Source organism: Meriones unguiculatus, chromosome 6 (genome assembly GCF_030254825.1).
Source record: "Meriones unguiculatus strain TT.TT164.6M chromosome 6, Bangor_MerUng_6.1, whole genome shotgun sequence".
Classification (NCBI taxonomy): domain Eukaryota; kingdom Metazoa; phylum Chordata; class Mammalia; order Rodentia; family Muridae; genus Meriones; species Meriones unguiculatus.
Genome location: NC_083354.1, coordinates 37,881,636 through 37,897,784, shown reverse-complemented (window position 1 = coordinate 37,897,784; position 16,149 = coordinate 37,881,636). Strand labels below are relative to the sequence as shown.

The 16,149-nt window shown below is 42.4% G+C and overlaps 1 protein-coding gene and 1 long non-coding RNA gene across 4 annotated transcripts in view; one reads left to right on the top strand and one right to left on the bottom strand.

The window, feature by feature from the left end:
- Positions 1-16,149, bottom strand: part of Cnot10 (CCR4-NOT transcription complex subunit 10) — a 49,563-nt gene that overhangs the window by 24,355 nt on the left and 9,059 nt on the right. For 2 of the 3 annotated variants that reach the window (XM_021635759.2, XM_021635760.2), the window contains exons 3-9: positions 15,234-15,395; positions 12,376-12,526; positions 9,045-9,187; positions 7,975-8,061; positions 7,392-7,475; positions 4,249-4,366; positions 557-706 (exon numbers count right to left, since the gene is read on the bottom strand). In XM_021635759.2, coding sequence (XP_021491434.1) covers positions 557-706; positions 4,249-4,366; positions 7,392-7,475; positions 7,975-8,061; positions 9,045-9,187; positions 12,376-12,526; positions 15,234-15,395 — 895 coding nt within the window. The remainder of the gene's footprint in view (positions 1-556; positions 707-4,248; positions 4,367-7,391; positions 7,476-7,974; positions 8,062-9,044; positions 9,188-12,375; positions 12,527-15,233; positions 15,396-16,149) is intronic. The other variant, XM_021635761.2, reaches the window with a different exon arrangement.
- On the top strand, positions 12,522-16,097 carry LOC132654643 (uncharacterized). Its single transcript, XR_009592301.1, has 3 exons — positions 12,522-12,665; positions 14,123-14,191; positions 15,868-16,097. It is a non-coding gene; the product is annotated as an uncharacterized LOC132654643 (long non-coding RNA).

Here is a 16,149-nt window from a genome sequence, read left to right as displayed (position 1 = left end):
TTTTTTAAGTCTTTTCTTTTTCCCCTTGTCTATGCGTGTTTTCATGTGTGTGTATACGTAAGCTGAGCTTAAGGTCAAAAACCTTCCTCAATCATTCTTTTGTCTTATTCTTGCACACACAGGGTCTTGAAATCAAACTGAACCTCCCTGAAAGAGCTAGTCAGCTTGCTCACGGATCTCACCTTTGCTCTCTAAAGCTGGAATTACCATGAGGCACCACGGGAATATAGCATTCATGCAGGTTTTGGGGTCTAAAGTCTGCTCCTCTTGTTTAACTGCTGAGCCATTTCCCCAGCTCTCATCTTTTGGTAGTTAAAAATTACTCTTACTTTCTAACATCAAACGGACAACAGTTACTAAGGCTCTCCAGAGCTACGTCTGTTCACAAGGCCTGCACTGTGACTGGATGGCTGCTATCCCTTTTATTATGGGATCTTAAAACTTGTCTCATCCTCTGAGCCCTGAATGTATCTCCCATACCCCAAGTACCCTGCCTGACACTTGCCATTTCAGTCAGGTGTTTCTTAAGCACTGCAGGTCCCCAGTGCTGGCTTACCTGGATCTGTACTACCGGCACTGAGCTGGGCACAGACATTGTCATTTTCCTGTAGAGCCTTCTTGAAGTAGAAAATCCCCAAATTGTGCTTACTCATGGCAAAATGGATGCAACCAAGATTATTCCAGAACATGCATCTCAAGCATTCTCCTGAAAACAACACAAACCACCTTATCCATAGAATTTTTCCATCATGTAAAAACCAGAGCTAAGCCGGGCATGGTAGGGCACACCTGTAATCCTAGCACTCAGGGAGGCAGAGGCAGGTACATCTCCGTGAGCTGGAGGCCAGCCTGCTCTACAAAGTGAGTCCAGGACAGCCACAAAAATACACCGAGAAACCCTGCCTCAAAAAACCAAAACAAATAAAACAAAACACCACCACCAACAAAAACACCTATTTGCTTCCAGTTACTAAGTTATTTGAAGTGTCACCAAGTTCCTATAGGACAGTTTCAGAGGCACAGTATAAATGTGAGGACCGGGTAGGGTGATACAGACACCCCTTTTGGTGAATAATACTATTTTTAAAACAATACTGCATACGTTTTCACTGATCTCATTTTTTTAAGGAAGTGACAAAAAATAATATATATGCCATATATCCAACTGAAATACTATACAAACTGCAAACAATGAAGCAATCTAAACAGAGGCTGGAGTTCAACTCAGTGGTAGAGCTGGCTTAGCATGTATAAGCATGTTCTGAGTTGAACATGTCCATGTGTGCACACACACGGGAATAGTGAAAATGCGTTCAGAATAGCAGGGAGAACGTATGCACTACCACCGTGTATGCAAACCCTGCTTCATGTTACGCCCGAGTGTCCACTCTTTATCTGCTCCATCTATCTGCCTATCCTACGACCTACCACCAGGACAGGCTCTGGTGTAGAAAAGGACGGCCGCATCTGCACGCTCTGCAGTAGACAGTGGCCTTCTAATTCTCTCGCCTCCACCTCCCAGAGTGTAGCTCAGACAGGCACCAGCACACTAAGCTGTGTGCTGCTGGGGACGAAACCCAGAGCTCTGTGCACAATGGGGGAACACTCTACCAACTACACAAGCCCAGTACTACCTCCATTCTTCTGAGAGAGGGCCTTACACTGTGGTCCTGGTGACCTGGAACTCACTAAGCAGCTGAGGCTGGCTTTGAACTTTTGACAATCTTTCTGCCCCAGCCTCCCCAGTGCAGGGATTACAGGTGTCACCGGCCACACCCACCGGGCACTGTTTCTTAATTTATGCGGTACCTCATCTGGCCTATCAGTTGTCCCTTGACTAAGATGTCAGAGAAGCCTTTTGTCACATGTTTCAAATACTCATGCCCACCAACATTTGTCATTTGTTTTGTGACTTGATCTTGTGTTATCCATGGGTTTTGTTTGTTTGTTTGTTTGCTGTTGTTTTTCTGTGGGACAGATTTCTCTGTGTAGTCCTGGTTGGTCTCGAAATCACAGAGATCCACAGCCTCTGCCTCTTGAGCACTGAGACTAAAGGCGTGTGCTACCACATTTGTGTTTTGAATCATGAAAAAGTGAACTTTTTTTGTGGTCAAAATCTTTAGCTATTTCTCCAAACTCAATGGCACTAGAATTTTGGATAATGTTTAAGCAAGCCTTCTTTACCACAAAGTAAAATATTCATCCCAGTTTCCTTCTGTGCTTTAATTTTTTTTTAAACTTTAATTTCTTTTAACCTACACTGGCGTTTTGCCTATATGTATGTGTATGTGATTGAGGGTGTCAGATCTTGGAGTTATAGACAATTGTGAGCTGCCATGTGGGTCCTGGGAACTGAACCCAGGTCTTCTGGAAGCACAGTCAGTGCTCCTAATCACTAAGCCATCCACAGTTTTACTTTATTTTTACATTCCAATCATATACCTTGGTAGATTTTTTTTTTTTATCCTGGTTTAATGAAAATAATCTAAACTTAGTTTCCGCTTTCTGAGTGAGCCCCCAAACATTCCAAAACCATTTCCTGAGGCCTGTGTGATGGCAGAGGCCATCATCTTTGCACTTGAGGTGGAGGCAGCAACATCAGAGTTCAAGGTTATCCTTGGCTCTCCAGCTGTTTCAAAGGTCTCTGTGGGTCTGGGTGTGGTAGCTCTCACCTTTAATCCCAGTACTAGGGAGGCAGAGGGAGGCAGTAATCTATGAGTGTGAGGCTGGCCAGAACTATGCAGTGAGACCCTGTCTCAAAACAAAACAAAACAAAAATAGAGTAAAATGTACCAATTAGCATGCCCTACTTTACCCGCATATCACAAAACAGAATATTAATAGGCTGTTCACTGCTAAATTATCAAGGCTGTATGCACTGAGCTTTAACTTTTTGAAAAACTTATTTGTTTACACATGAGGACCCCATATGCATATATGTCTGCATGACAGAAGAGGGCATCAGATCCTATATAGATGGTTGTGAGGCACAACGTGGTTGCTGAGAACTCAACTCAGGACCTCTGGAGGAACGGTTAGTGCTCTTAACCGCTGAACCATCTCTCTAGCTCAAGCTGAGTTTTAAACAGGCAATAGTAGTAAAAGGAAAAGAAGGGGACTGGAAGTTGAGTGGAAGAAAAGCAGTTTATCAGTCAGCAAGAGGAAGGCCGCATAGCAAAGCCCCATCTCAAAGAAAAAACAAACGAGAACGGCAAGCACACTGACGCTTCCACAGTCACTCTAGGTAAGCTAAATTTTATTTTCCAATTATTCTTTAATAAGCATATTTTATCAACAGCAAAAACTAAAATTTACATAGGAGATAAAAATTAAAGATTTTACATTAGAAACAATCAAAACATAAAATACACAACTACAAAATCTTCCCATCAGAGAAGCCTAAATTCACGTCTAGCTCTTGACCTCCTGCAGAGTTCTCTCAGAGCACACTCTGACTTGAGAGATCATTTTATACCATAACAATAAAAACAGCAGAAATAAAACTGAATAGGTGGGGGGGGGGTAATTTAATAGGGTGCCTCCTAGCGTTCATAAGGCCTGGGGTTTCCCCGAGCACCACATAATGGGATGGTGGCACTCCCCTGTAATTCTACCACTAGGAGGGCAGAGGTGAGAGGACAAAACACTCAAGAGCATCCTCGATACATGGAGCTTAATAAGCGAGGCCAGCCTGGGGTACAGGGCACACAAGACACAAAGCTAATCAAACCAGGAGAATCGAACCAGGTGGTATTTACTAGAGTAGAACTGCTTTCTCTACTCTCCAGCGAACTCAAGACAGCAACCTGGGAGAAGGTCAAGCAGCTTTGTAGGTAGAGGCAATGTATGCATCCGAACAGAATCCAAAACAAAAACACACAAATATTCAGACACACACACCAAGTGGAGCAGGAAGATGAAAGGTTACAGTAAAGCAAAGGTAAAATGAGCCCTCTTTTAATATGGAAGCAAGCTGTACATTAAAATCTCAAGAAAATTTCTGCAGGAAGAAATATGAAAACGTTGTTTTAAGACAGAGCTTCGAAAAGCAGCCCAGGCTGGCCTCCAATTCAAGACCCTCTGCTTCAGTATACCCAGTGATGAGATTAGAGTGTGCCACCATACCAGCTTAGAACATTTCCACTTAAAAATGAACCAAAGTCACTCTGAAGAAAGCTGGGGTGTAGAGGAGGGGGGATCCCAAGCAATGAGGAGTAAACCAACTAATATTCTACATTTTTCTTTTACCTGTTTTCATGAAGCCTGGATGCTCGGCAATGTTTGAACTATTTAACAGCTTCACCGCTTTTCGATAATTGCCCCTTAAGTACTCAAAATTGCTTTTAAGAAACAAGGAAGGTGCAGACTGTAAAGGAATATAAAAGTGATTTAAAATTTGTTTTCAGTTGTCCTTTGCATGACTGTGTTTATACTGCTGTGCATCGAAATAGGTAAGACATTAATCAGTCAGGCTGAATCATGCCACAGACAACGGTTCCTAAATGCTGCCCTGATCCTGCTATCTATTTAAAGTATTGAAACTGAGAAGAGACCAGTCTGTGAGTGTCCACCTAAGAACATTACTGTAACAGGTATGTACAAGAACAGAGCTCAGAGGATCACCTGGCTATTTTCATTCACCAGTCTCCTTGCACCCAGTCTGGTCTATGTTCAAGTGAGCTTCTGCCTTAGCCTCTTAAGTAGTTGGGGATACAAGCAGAGAACTCTGGTCCTGGCTTAACTAAATGCCAATTTTACAATTACAAAGCACAAACTAGGACTTTTGTTTTAATGGTTATTGCAAAATTGATGATTATGGTAGTTTGAATGAGAATGGTTCCATAAACTCAGATATTCGAAAACTTGGTCCCCAATTGATAGAACCGTTTGGGAAGGATTAGGAGGTGTGGCCTTGTTGAAGAAGTGTGTTACCGGAGCCAGGCTTTGAGGTTTAAAAAGCCTGTATCATTCCCAGATAGCTCTCTATGCCTTGTTCTCATGGACCAGATGAAGACTCTCAACTACTGCTCCAGCATCATGCCTGCCTAATTGCCAGTCCTGCAACGGCAGGACTCTAATTCTCTGGACCCGTGAGCCCACAAATTAACAATTCATCTTATAATTGCCTTGGTCATGGTGTCTCCTCATAGCTGTAGAATGGTAACTTAGAAAGTGATCTTCCTTATTTCTTATTTCTTTTTTATTTTAAAAGACTGTGTTGTTTGAATAAGAATGGGCCCCATAGGTTCATATATTTGAATGTTTGGTCATCAGGAAGTATGACTGCTTGATGGATTAGGAGGTGTGGCCTTGTTAAGGAAGTGTGTCACTAGGGTATGGACTTTGCAGTTTCAAAATTTCAAGTCAGGCCCAGTGTCTCCCTTTCTGCTCTCTGGGAATCCTGCCGAAGAACTCACAGCTACTTTTCCAGTGGCATGCCTTCCTGGGTGCCACCATTCTCCACACCATGTTGATCATGAATTAAACCTCTAAAACTGTAAGTAAGCCCCAATTAAATGCTTTCTTTCATAAGAGTTACCTTGGTCATGGTATCACTTTACAGCAATAGAACACTAAGACAAAGACTTAAGTTACTTTTTAAATTTATGTGCATGTGTGTGAGGGGAGCAGGGGACACAATGAGTACAGGTGACTATGGAGAGCAGAATAGGATGTCAGAGCCTCTGGAGCCGGGGTCTATAGCTGGCTGTGAGCCACCCAACATGGTTGATGGGCAAAACTCACGGTTCCCTTAAGAATAACAACCCCTCTAGCCTCCAGCACCCTCCCTTATTTAAAAGCAGGGTGTCACGCAGGAGCCCAGGCTGGTCTTGAACTTAATATTTGACCTTGAACTTCTGATCCTCCTGCATCTGCTAGCTACCCAATCGCTGGTACTTTAAGACTGAACTACTGCAACCAGGCTTTTTATTTATGTGCACACTATGGAAAGATGTCTTTTGCTATTTATTTATTTATTTATTTATTTATTTATTTATTTATTTATTTATTTTCGGTTTTTTGAAACAAGGGTTTCTCTGTGTATTCTTGGCTGTCCTGGACCCATTTTGTAAACCAGGCTGGTTTCGAACTCAGAGAACTCAGAAACTGCTTGCCTCTGCCTCCCTGAGTGCTGGGATCACAGATTTTATTTTTATTTTAATTATTATATGTATATGAGTAGTAGTTTGTGCACTAGAGCACAGTGCTCTTGGATGTCAGAAAAAGGCTTTGGATTCCCTGGAAATGGAGTTACAGGCAACTGTGAGCTGCCTGATGTGAGTGCTGGGAACCAAACTCATGTTGCAAGAGCAGTGCATGGTCCTAACTGTTGAGCCAGCTCTCCAGCCCTTGTTTTTAAGATGGCCACACTGTGGCCCAGGCTGGCCTTGAACTCCTGATCCCCCTCCACCTCTAAAGTGACAGAACTGTGTCCTATGTGTGTCTGTGCCTGAGCTTGCGGCTGAACCCAGGGAGGACTGTTCCTCATCCTTTCTTTTTCCTTACCACTCACGTTCAGCTTTTGGTAATACCTATGACAGTTATTCTTCCAAGTATAAAAGGCAACCATGTCATTACTGTGTGAACAGAAGAACTTTCAGACAAAGTTTGATTGCAGGCACTAATCTTCCTATTCCAAAATTCTCGTTGTGGATTTCAGATCACTCATTAAATCTCCATGCTAGGGCAACCTCCAGAGAGTACTGATTTAGGGTCTGGACATTGTACTTTGAGAATCTCCATCCCAGAAATGTTCTCCTTCTATGGCCTAGTTCTTTCTCTCTCTTTTCTGCCTCCAGTCAGCCCAGAGGCCTTCTGGTCACTAAGAAATCATAGCCTCAGGGATTTTTCTAGGCAGAGGCACCTCCATCTCAAATGTTCATGGCCTCAGGTATAAGCAGGGAACTGCACAATTAGCAGTTTTTAAAAACAAGATTTATTAGCTAGGTGGTGGCGGCAACAGGAGTTCAAGGCCAGCCCAGTTTATAGAGTTCCAGGACAGCCAGGGCTACACAGAGAGACCCTGTCTTGAAAAACCAAACTAACCAAACAAAAAAGCATCACCACCAACTCCCCAATCCCCCCAAAACCCCAAGATTTATTTATCCATGTATATTCGTGTAGGTGTGCATGCCTATGTATAGAGGGTACAAGAAGGCAGCAGGTGTCTCCTCTCTCTTTTCTACTGAGCCTGTTGTGGCAGGGTCTCTCTCTGAATTTGGAGCACGTTTCCAATGGTAGGCTGAAATCCAGCAAGCCCACAATCTTCCTGTTTCCCAGAGAGCTGGAGTTACAGACATGTGTTCTATCACTGCACACTGACGAAGCTTCACAGTCTAAATAAGAAAGCAGAAACTGACAACCAAGAGAAAAGCCCAGGAGGCACTCACATTTCCAGCTGTGTTCATGACAGACTTGATCTCCCTTTTGCAAGCCTTCAGGGACTTCATCTGGATGTATGCTCTGACTTTGTACTGTCAAGGAGGAATGGAGACAAAGAAAAGGGATGGGTCATTTACTCATGCTCAAGTTTTCATGCTTCCTAGTCCAGGACATTAAATCTCACCTGATTACAACATAGTCAAATGCCAGTCACATGCAAATTAAACTTTAAAATTATCATAAATATTTGTTTCCTTTTTTTGTTGTTGTTGTGGTGGTGTTGGGGATTGAAACTAAGGTTTCAAGCACTGCAGGCCATTATTCTACTCCTGAGCAAAAACCTACAAATCCAAATCTATGTAAGATAAGTATTGCATAAGACAATCTTAAAAATTCCATCTATTACTGTATCATCCACTCTAGGCTACTTCAAGCTTCTGTACAGTAATTTGCAGAAGCTATACTGTATGGAGAGGGATAACCACACTCTAAACTACAAGCCTTTCTCTTGAGTAAACATACTGCCTTGACTTTGTGTTCGTGGGCCTCCCACACTGCTTCAGTGCACGACCCCTCTTTGAACATACCTACCTGGTGTATCTTGGACTTTGCAGCCTCTATTAAAGCTCCACTCTCAGCCTTAGAATTGGATCCGTCTTTGCTGCTATTATTGCCAGTCTGTAGTGAGACAAAGTCAATAAAATATTTGTAATGGTAACTGATTTCCAACTGAGCTAAGTTCAAAATGCCCAAGTCAAGTACCCAGAGACCTATTCTAAATCAAACCCACCGCAGAGCCCACTCCTGGGGATGGAGAGCCAGTGTGGCATGCCTACCAGGAAACTGACAGATGAACATAACCATGGGCCCACCTTAAAATTGTAGCTGCTACTCAGACCACTCTCTAAAACTCAAAGACAGACCCTGTCTTCTTACACCCTCTTCAGCTATGAACACTGCCAACACCACTGAACCCTAATTTCCTCAGAAACACTCAACCTCCCACCTTCCTTACGAGTGGACCCACTTCCCCTCTAGTGACATCATCCCAGCAGCTCTCCACACCTCCACACTGCTCATTTCAGCACCAGAAGGGCTCTGGCCCACCATTCATTCCTCCCTGCTGTTTTCTCTACAGTTACTCTGATGTGTCGGACTGTTTGAATATTCAAATCAAACACTTGACAAAAAATTATTCAAATCAAACACAGGACAAAATTCCTGGACACTTCCCTAATTTTCTTCCTTTCCACCCGGGAACTCACTGAACTCCACCCATCCTTCGGAGCAGAGGGCCCAGAGGATAAGGACTGCATGCAGCCAGATGATGAGAACCTACTACACACATACACACCTACTGAACCAAGGCCTATTTCCCCAAATACAAGTACCAAATACAAAAATGAAAGATCTTAAAACACAAAGTTTAGGAATAACGCTGAGAGCATTCAACTGGAATCCCAACATACTTGTTGGGTTGAAAAATACAAAACACACAAATGTAAATAAATGAAATGTTTCAAAAGGTAGTTTGTAAATTTTGGGCAGACACTACAGTTTCTGTGAATCACATATCACATTTCCATGAAGCTGCTACAATGCTCTCTCTCATGAGACATGGGTCACACTTTTAAGTCTCAGTCTAATGCCTGGGAACTCACCTCATTCTTTCCGTTTTTGTTGTTGCTACCTTGTGAAATCATTTTTTCTAGGACAGCAAGAAGATGCAGAGCTTTCTCAGCTTGGTGGGTTAATATATACAAGTCTACAAGCAGAAAGCACACTGCTTGTGCAAATTTTTCTTCTGGTAAAACAAAGACACAAATAAGTTACAATCCAAGGTTGAGCACACATCTCTGCTTACCTATAAACAGCACACAGAGCTCTGCAAAATGAACATCTTCATTCAAAAAAAAAAAAAAAAAAAAAGGACAAGGATGTCATTAAAGCCATGAATGAAAGCAGCACGCTATCCAAGCACTGCTGTAGTTCTATGGGGCCTCCAGCCTGTTCTTGGTAGTCTTTAAAGCTAGCCATGTAGTAGGAAGAAGCCTCAATTTCAGTACTTGCTTTAGAACTTACTAATACACAGTAACTTTGCATACCACTTAAATTCTGATTTTTATTTATTGTGGCCATGCATATGCATGTGCGAGTGCATACATGTGTCTGTGCATATGTGTACCACACAGTATGCCTGGCGGGTCAGAGGCTTTGCTTGATTATTGTATCTCAAAGTGCCTAGTCAACCTTGATCCTCCGAGCTGGTTTTGGCACTACCTCACAGCATCCAACTAACTCATAACAGGTCTGCTCTTTCTCCAGTAAATGACATGGGCCACAGTTTTTGTTTAGCTCACTTTAACAACTCCACACACCAGAGCCGTGCCTGGCTTGTAGCATTGGTCTACGGCACTTAATGGATGAGTTACATGAAGAGCATAGCTAATGAGCGCTCCCCTTGGGCCCTCTGGAAGAAGCACAACTATAAAGATGGCAGAAAGCTCAGTGTCTGTGGGAGAGGAGGGAAGACAGCCAGAAAACAGCATTTTAAGGCAGTGACTGTGCTCAGAACAATACCCCAGGAGGTACTTGGTCCAGATGCATGAAACGTACATCAGGAGTAAACCCTAGTGTGAGCTATGTCTCTGTGGGACTGTGATGTGTTGGTGTGGCTCATCCACTGTAGCTCGTACACTGATCTCACCAGTGAGGGGCAGCTGTGATGGGGAATGTTGATGAGTGAAGGCAATAGGAAATAGTGGTGTCCTGATTTTGCTATGAACTCAAAACTGCTCAAAGTAAAACAAAAAGAAACAAAACCCAAGAAGTAAACAATTGGCCGCACATGAAGTTACATGCCTTTCACTCCAGGACTCAGGAGAGGCAGATCTCTGAGAGTTCCAGGCAAGGCTGGTCTCATGGCCAGGGCTATAGAGCGAGACTCTGTCTCAAAAATAAGAGGCTAGAGGGTGGCTCAAACAGTAAGAAAGCTTGCTGCAGAGGATCCAAGTTTGGTCCCCAGCACCCACATCAGGTAGCTTACAACTGCCTGTAACTCCAGCTCTAGGGTACCCCGTGTCTTTGATTTCCAGGCATCTGTACTCATGTGCACACACCCACACACAGATATACCCCAACACACATAAAAATAAACATTTGAAATATAAATACTTTTAAATAGAAACACTGAAACAATTTTTGTAAAAACAAATGGATCTAAATGACCTACCACTGTTTTATAGGCTCTTAGCTGCAGTACAGATTAACAGATTTCTATGAGCTGTTGGAGGGATTCAGAATAAACACTGCTACTGTGACATGTATCTTCATGGAGACACTTAGTGCCTCGTCACACAGCCCCTACCACTGCCTGTTTCCTGGCCAGCTTCCCCACTCAACAAGCCATCAAGACTGAAGAAACAAGCAACTCAAAACAGCTCCCTCCAGTCATTTACCAACTGCTCAACTAGCTGTCAAAGGGGCCTCTACTTATCCTCTGCCCAACTGCCACCCCACCATCAGCACCCCCTCCACACCCGCCGTGTGGTAACCACCAACCGACAGGTGTCCATCAGGATGGCTCATTAGGCATCTGGCCCTAACAGGAATTGCAGGCTGCATGTGGCTGGGGAGCCGTGGTGCGCTCTAACCACCCCTGCCTGCGCTGCCCTGCCGAGGCCCTCATCTTTCTCAGGCTTCCACTCCAGCCAGCAAGAGTGTGCAAACCCAAAGCCGCATCAGCTCTCTGCATGTAGACCTTTCAGCGTGGCAACAGAGAAATGAAATACTACAACACAGCCTCTAGCATGCCACAATGTTCCTTTTAAAATGTTTACTTTATGCACGTGAGTGTTTTGCCTGCATGTATGTAGGTGTGTCTTTGGTGCATACTGAGGCCAGAACAGGGCACTGGATCTCTTGGAACTGAAGTTACGGACAGTTGGTGGTGGCCATGTAGGGCTGGGAGCCGAACCCAGGTCTTCCACAGAGCAGCAAGTACTCCAAACCACTGAGCCATCATCTCTCCAGTCCTCACAATCTTTTTAAATGTACATTAAGGCAAGAAAGGCTTCAGGTCACTAAGGGATATTTAATAGCAAAGAAAAGACAAGACGTCTTTCTACTACCCTACAGCTTGGATATTTTTTCCCTTTTCCCCTTCTTTTCTTCCTTTTTGACAAGGTCTGATGAAGCCCAGCTGGACTCAAACCCAGTATATATCAGAAGATGACCCTGAACAGGTCCTCCTGTCTGTGAGTTCAGGATGTTAGGGTTACAGGCGTGTGACAGCATGTGGACATCAAGAATTCTGGTAGGAAGGCGTGCTAAAGGAAAACTGGCCTTCTCTAGACTAAAAACAAATTTAGAAAAGTTGACACAGCATTATGCTTTGTTATTTTTGGTCACTTCATACGGGTGCAGCTGAATGTGTGCATGTGTGTGTGTAAGACAGAGGAGTCTCTGCTCTTGTTGCTTAGTGACTGTTCACTTTAGCTGTTTTACTTAAATGTATGTCTGTGTACACATACATGCCTGGCACCTGATATATGTCTGTGCACACATACATGCCTGGAGCTTGATGAAGAAGGCATCAGATTTTCTGAGAGTGACAGAATTGAATCCATGTCCTAGAAGAACAGCCCCAGTGCTCTAAACCACTGAGCCATCTCTCCAGTCCCTGACGTTAGTTTTCTGAGACAGGTATTTCAATACCTAGATGGCAAGCCAAGCCATCTAGCCAGCAAACTCAAGGGCTCTACCTGTGCCTCCCCAGCACTGGATTAGAAGCATACACCACCAAGCCCAGCTATTCTTATGTGGCACTAAACTCAGGTCCTCACATTTGCAAGGCAAGCACTCTACTGGCTGAGCTGTCTATTTCCCCCACTCTTTTTTTCCCCTTAAGTGCTGGCATAGAGCTCTGATTTAGGTCATCTAGATAAAAACACAAAGTAAGAGGATAAGTATCTGGCTCGACAAATAACATACCAAAAGGTTCTATGAACTGATAAAGTTTTTCACCAACAGATATGGCCTCTGTATACTGCCGCAGATGATAAAGAATGACTGCTTGATTATAATACAACATGCTGTTTTCAACATCATCCAATCCATCCATTTCTTCAACAGCTGAGTGGACCTACAAAACAATCCAGGCAGAAGGCTCCAACAACAGCATGGAAACAAACAGCAAAGAAAGGATTCAGCTGGGTGTGTGACACGCCCCTGTCATCTCAGCACCTACAAAGCTGAGGCCAGAGAACTACCACAAGTTCGAGGTCAGCAGAGGCTACACAGGGAGTTCCAGGCCCATGTTTTGAATAGTGTCAACACTGATGTATGCCACCACGCCCAGTTTCATGTATCTCATTCTGATTTTCCCACATTGAATAGTCCCTTCTTTTTTGTCAGGCTGCTGAAACCACTCTAATCCCAGGACTGGGAGGCAGAGATGGGTGGATCCTCGAGTTCTAGGCCAGCCCTGCTCTACAGAGGGAGTTCTAAGACAGCAAGAAGGATACAGAGAAACCCTGTCTCAAACAAAACAAAACAACAGTAAAATAGTACTTTCAGATTTTAATTAGTCCCAAATACTAGACATTATTTCACCTGTCAAACATAGTAAAGTTCTGTTAAAGAAAACATTCTGAGCCTGGCTTACAAAGCAAGTCCCAGGCCAGCCGAAGCTACACTGTGAAAATACAGATATTCATCTTCTTCATCATAGGCTTAATTACGTTGTCCAAGACCAAGGGAGTATATTTAAGGGTTTAGTCCCATAGTAAAAAATAATACATTTTAAAAGATAACAAGCAACAAAACCCAAGCAACTGCATTGCAGTTGATGGTTAGAATAAGCCTTTAAAAAAGCTTTTATCTTTTTTATTTAATCTGTATGAGTATTTGCCTGCACGCCTGCACGTGAACCACCTCAGAGGCAAGAAAGGACACTGGATCCCCTGGACTGAAGTTACAAATGATTGTAAGCTGCCACCTGGATGCTGGGAACCAGACCCAGGTGCTCTGAAAGAGCAGCACCCCCACACTCAATCACTGAGCTATCTCTTAAAATGTCAAGCCAATAACATTTTAAAACATTAACGAACTATTATTGTGTGCGCTCATGATGAGGGGAAGGCGATGTGTCACGGTGCAGGCGTGGAGGTCAGAGGGCAGGATGGTGTGGCAAGCGTGTCTACACTCCGAGCCACCCCCCGGTCCAGCATTTTTATCTTCTTCCCCCCTTTTTAGATTTAATTGTTTTATTTATGCATATGAATGTTTTTATGCATGCATGCATGTATACCACATGTATGTCTGCCAGACCACGTGGGTGCTATGGTCTTCTTTCTGCAAGAACAGGAAGTGCTCTGACTCTAAACATTGAGCCATCTTTTCTATTTTTTAAAAAATAAAAGTTCTGAGATAGGCCTCATTCTATGGCCCAGGATGACCTAAAACACACCGCAATCCTCTTACCTTATCTTAACAAGTGTTGGGATTAAAGGCCAGGTTTGTTTGTTTGTTTGTTTTTGGCTTTCAAATATTTTATTCATGCTATCAATTATGTTTTTTATTTTATTTTTATTAATTACAGTTTATTCACTTTGTATCCCAGCTGTGGCCCCTCCCCATCCCTTCTCAATTCCACCCTCCTTCCCTCTTCTCCGCCCCTCAGGTTTGTATTTTTATTATAATAATTATTTTTTTTTGTTTGTTTGTGTGTTTGAAACAGGGTCTCACTGTACAACTTTGGCTGTCCTCAAAACTATAATGCTATGCCTCCTGAGTGCTGGGATTAAAGGTATGCACATACCTGGATTTTTGTTTTAAGATTTATTTATTTATTACATATACATTGCCTGCAAGCCAGAAGAGGGCACCAGATCTCACTACAGATGGTTATGAACCACCATGCGGTTGCTGGGAATTGAACTCAGGACCTCTGGAAGAGCAGCTAGTTCTCTTAACCTCTGAGCCATCTCCCCAGCCCCTATTATTTGTTGTTTGTTTTGTTTTGTTTTGTTTTTTTGTTTTTGTTTTTTTGAGACAGGTATGTAGCCCTGGCTTGGCCTGGAACTCACTTTGTAAACCAGACTGGCCTTGAACCTCTTTACACTTCACAAGTCTCCAGTTACGTATAACACACATAACTAGAATTCTAGCTACATTAAAACTAACATTCCTTTGCTATCATAAAAATTACAATAAATTATCACATAACATTATTAGATTAATTCTAAGACTGGCATTTCCCCAAATCATGCAGTGGCTTAGCATACATGGCTTTAACCTTGGCGTGGCTGACGGCATGGAACCCAAAGCTGCACAGAAATGGTTCATAATCATAACTCAGTCACCAACATGGTGAGGCTGACACTGAAGGGGAACTCAGAGGGAGGAGAAGACCCTGGCTAACCTGCTCATGGGAGTCTTCATTACATCTCCAGCCACTATCTTCACTTTAAAAAGTGTCTTAAATAGAGAAAACTCCATTTCTAAACAAAGGCAACTCTTTTTGTAATAGTAATTGCATTTTAAATTTTCTGTTGTGTGTTCATGTGCGCGATACGCTCCTGTGAAGGCTAACGGTCAACATCGCATATTTTCCTTTATTGTTTTCTTCTTGGAGTTGCTAAATAAGTTAGGCTGGCTGGCTGGTGCCTCCCCAGTGTTAGAACTGGAATAACAATTAAATCCAAACAAAACTAATAGCAACAAAGAATTTAAATACGTAGAAATTCTGTCATCAGTATCGGCAAAAAAAAAAAAATCACATTTATTTTCTTTAATTTGTATTTCACAAATTAACACAACAAATTTTTACACTTAAATTCATTTATCACCTGATTCTTCAGCTGGTTAAGTGTTTGTCTCAAATTATCTGTTGTTGTTTGATTATTTTTAAAAAATTCAGCTACTGCTGTATTCAAAATTATTTTGTAATCATCTTTGTTTATATCTTGGAGACAGGCAAGATGTTGCAGACAGGCATCATAATTTCCAGACTAAAAAGAAACAAAAGACAAACAAAACCACACATATATACACAAATTCCATATCAGCTTTAAAAACAATATAGCTTTTCCAAATATGTTTCCCTCATCTTCACTCACACTCTAAAGCGGGAGTTCCCTTAGTATTCTAAGACAGGCCCTAGGCAGAGTGATAGGCACATCAATGCGGACTGTGTCATGTACTGTCTAGGACTCAAACTCTCACAGCCACAGCACACATATGCAGACATGATAGATAGTGTGCACATATTGCTGGCAAGGTAAGGACAGCAGAGGCTAGCCAAGAAAGGGAGTACAATTATTCCAAAGGTCAGAGTCTAGTAAATATATTTAAATGCAAATCAAATTCTTCTGTCTAATTTATATTTCAAATGTATGCACATGTATAACATAAAGTTTTTTCATGTTGTTTAATGTCAGAGAAGTTGTAATTCTGACAAATATTTGTTGTTTCGCCTTAAAGTACATTGAAGACAAAAACTGAACGGAGTAGGGAAATGGAAAGACTGACCGATCCACACATTACAAATCTAAATTTAAAAGACTCAAACAATGTTGGAGTTAAAACATGTTTGTGAAAACAAGAAGTTGGGGGTGGCTCAAAGAACTTCCAATGTTTTTACCATGTTTACTTAAAATGAAACCTACTTCTCCCTAAAGTTAACTGTTGAATTATGACCGAATAATATTTATAAATCAAGCTTGTTTTGAAGAGTCCTGATTTGGGTAGGTGAGGAGAGGAACC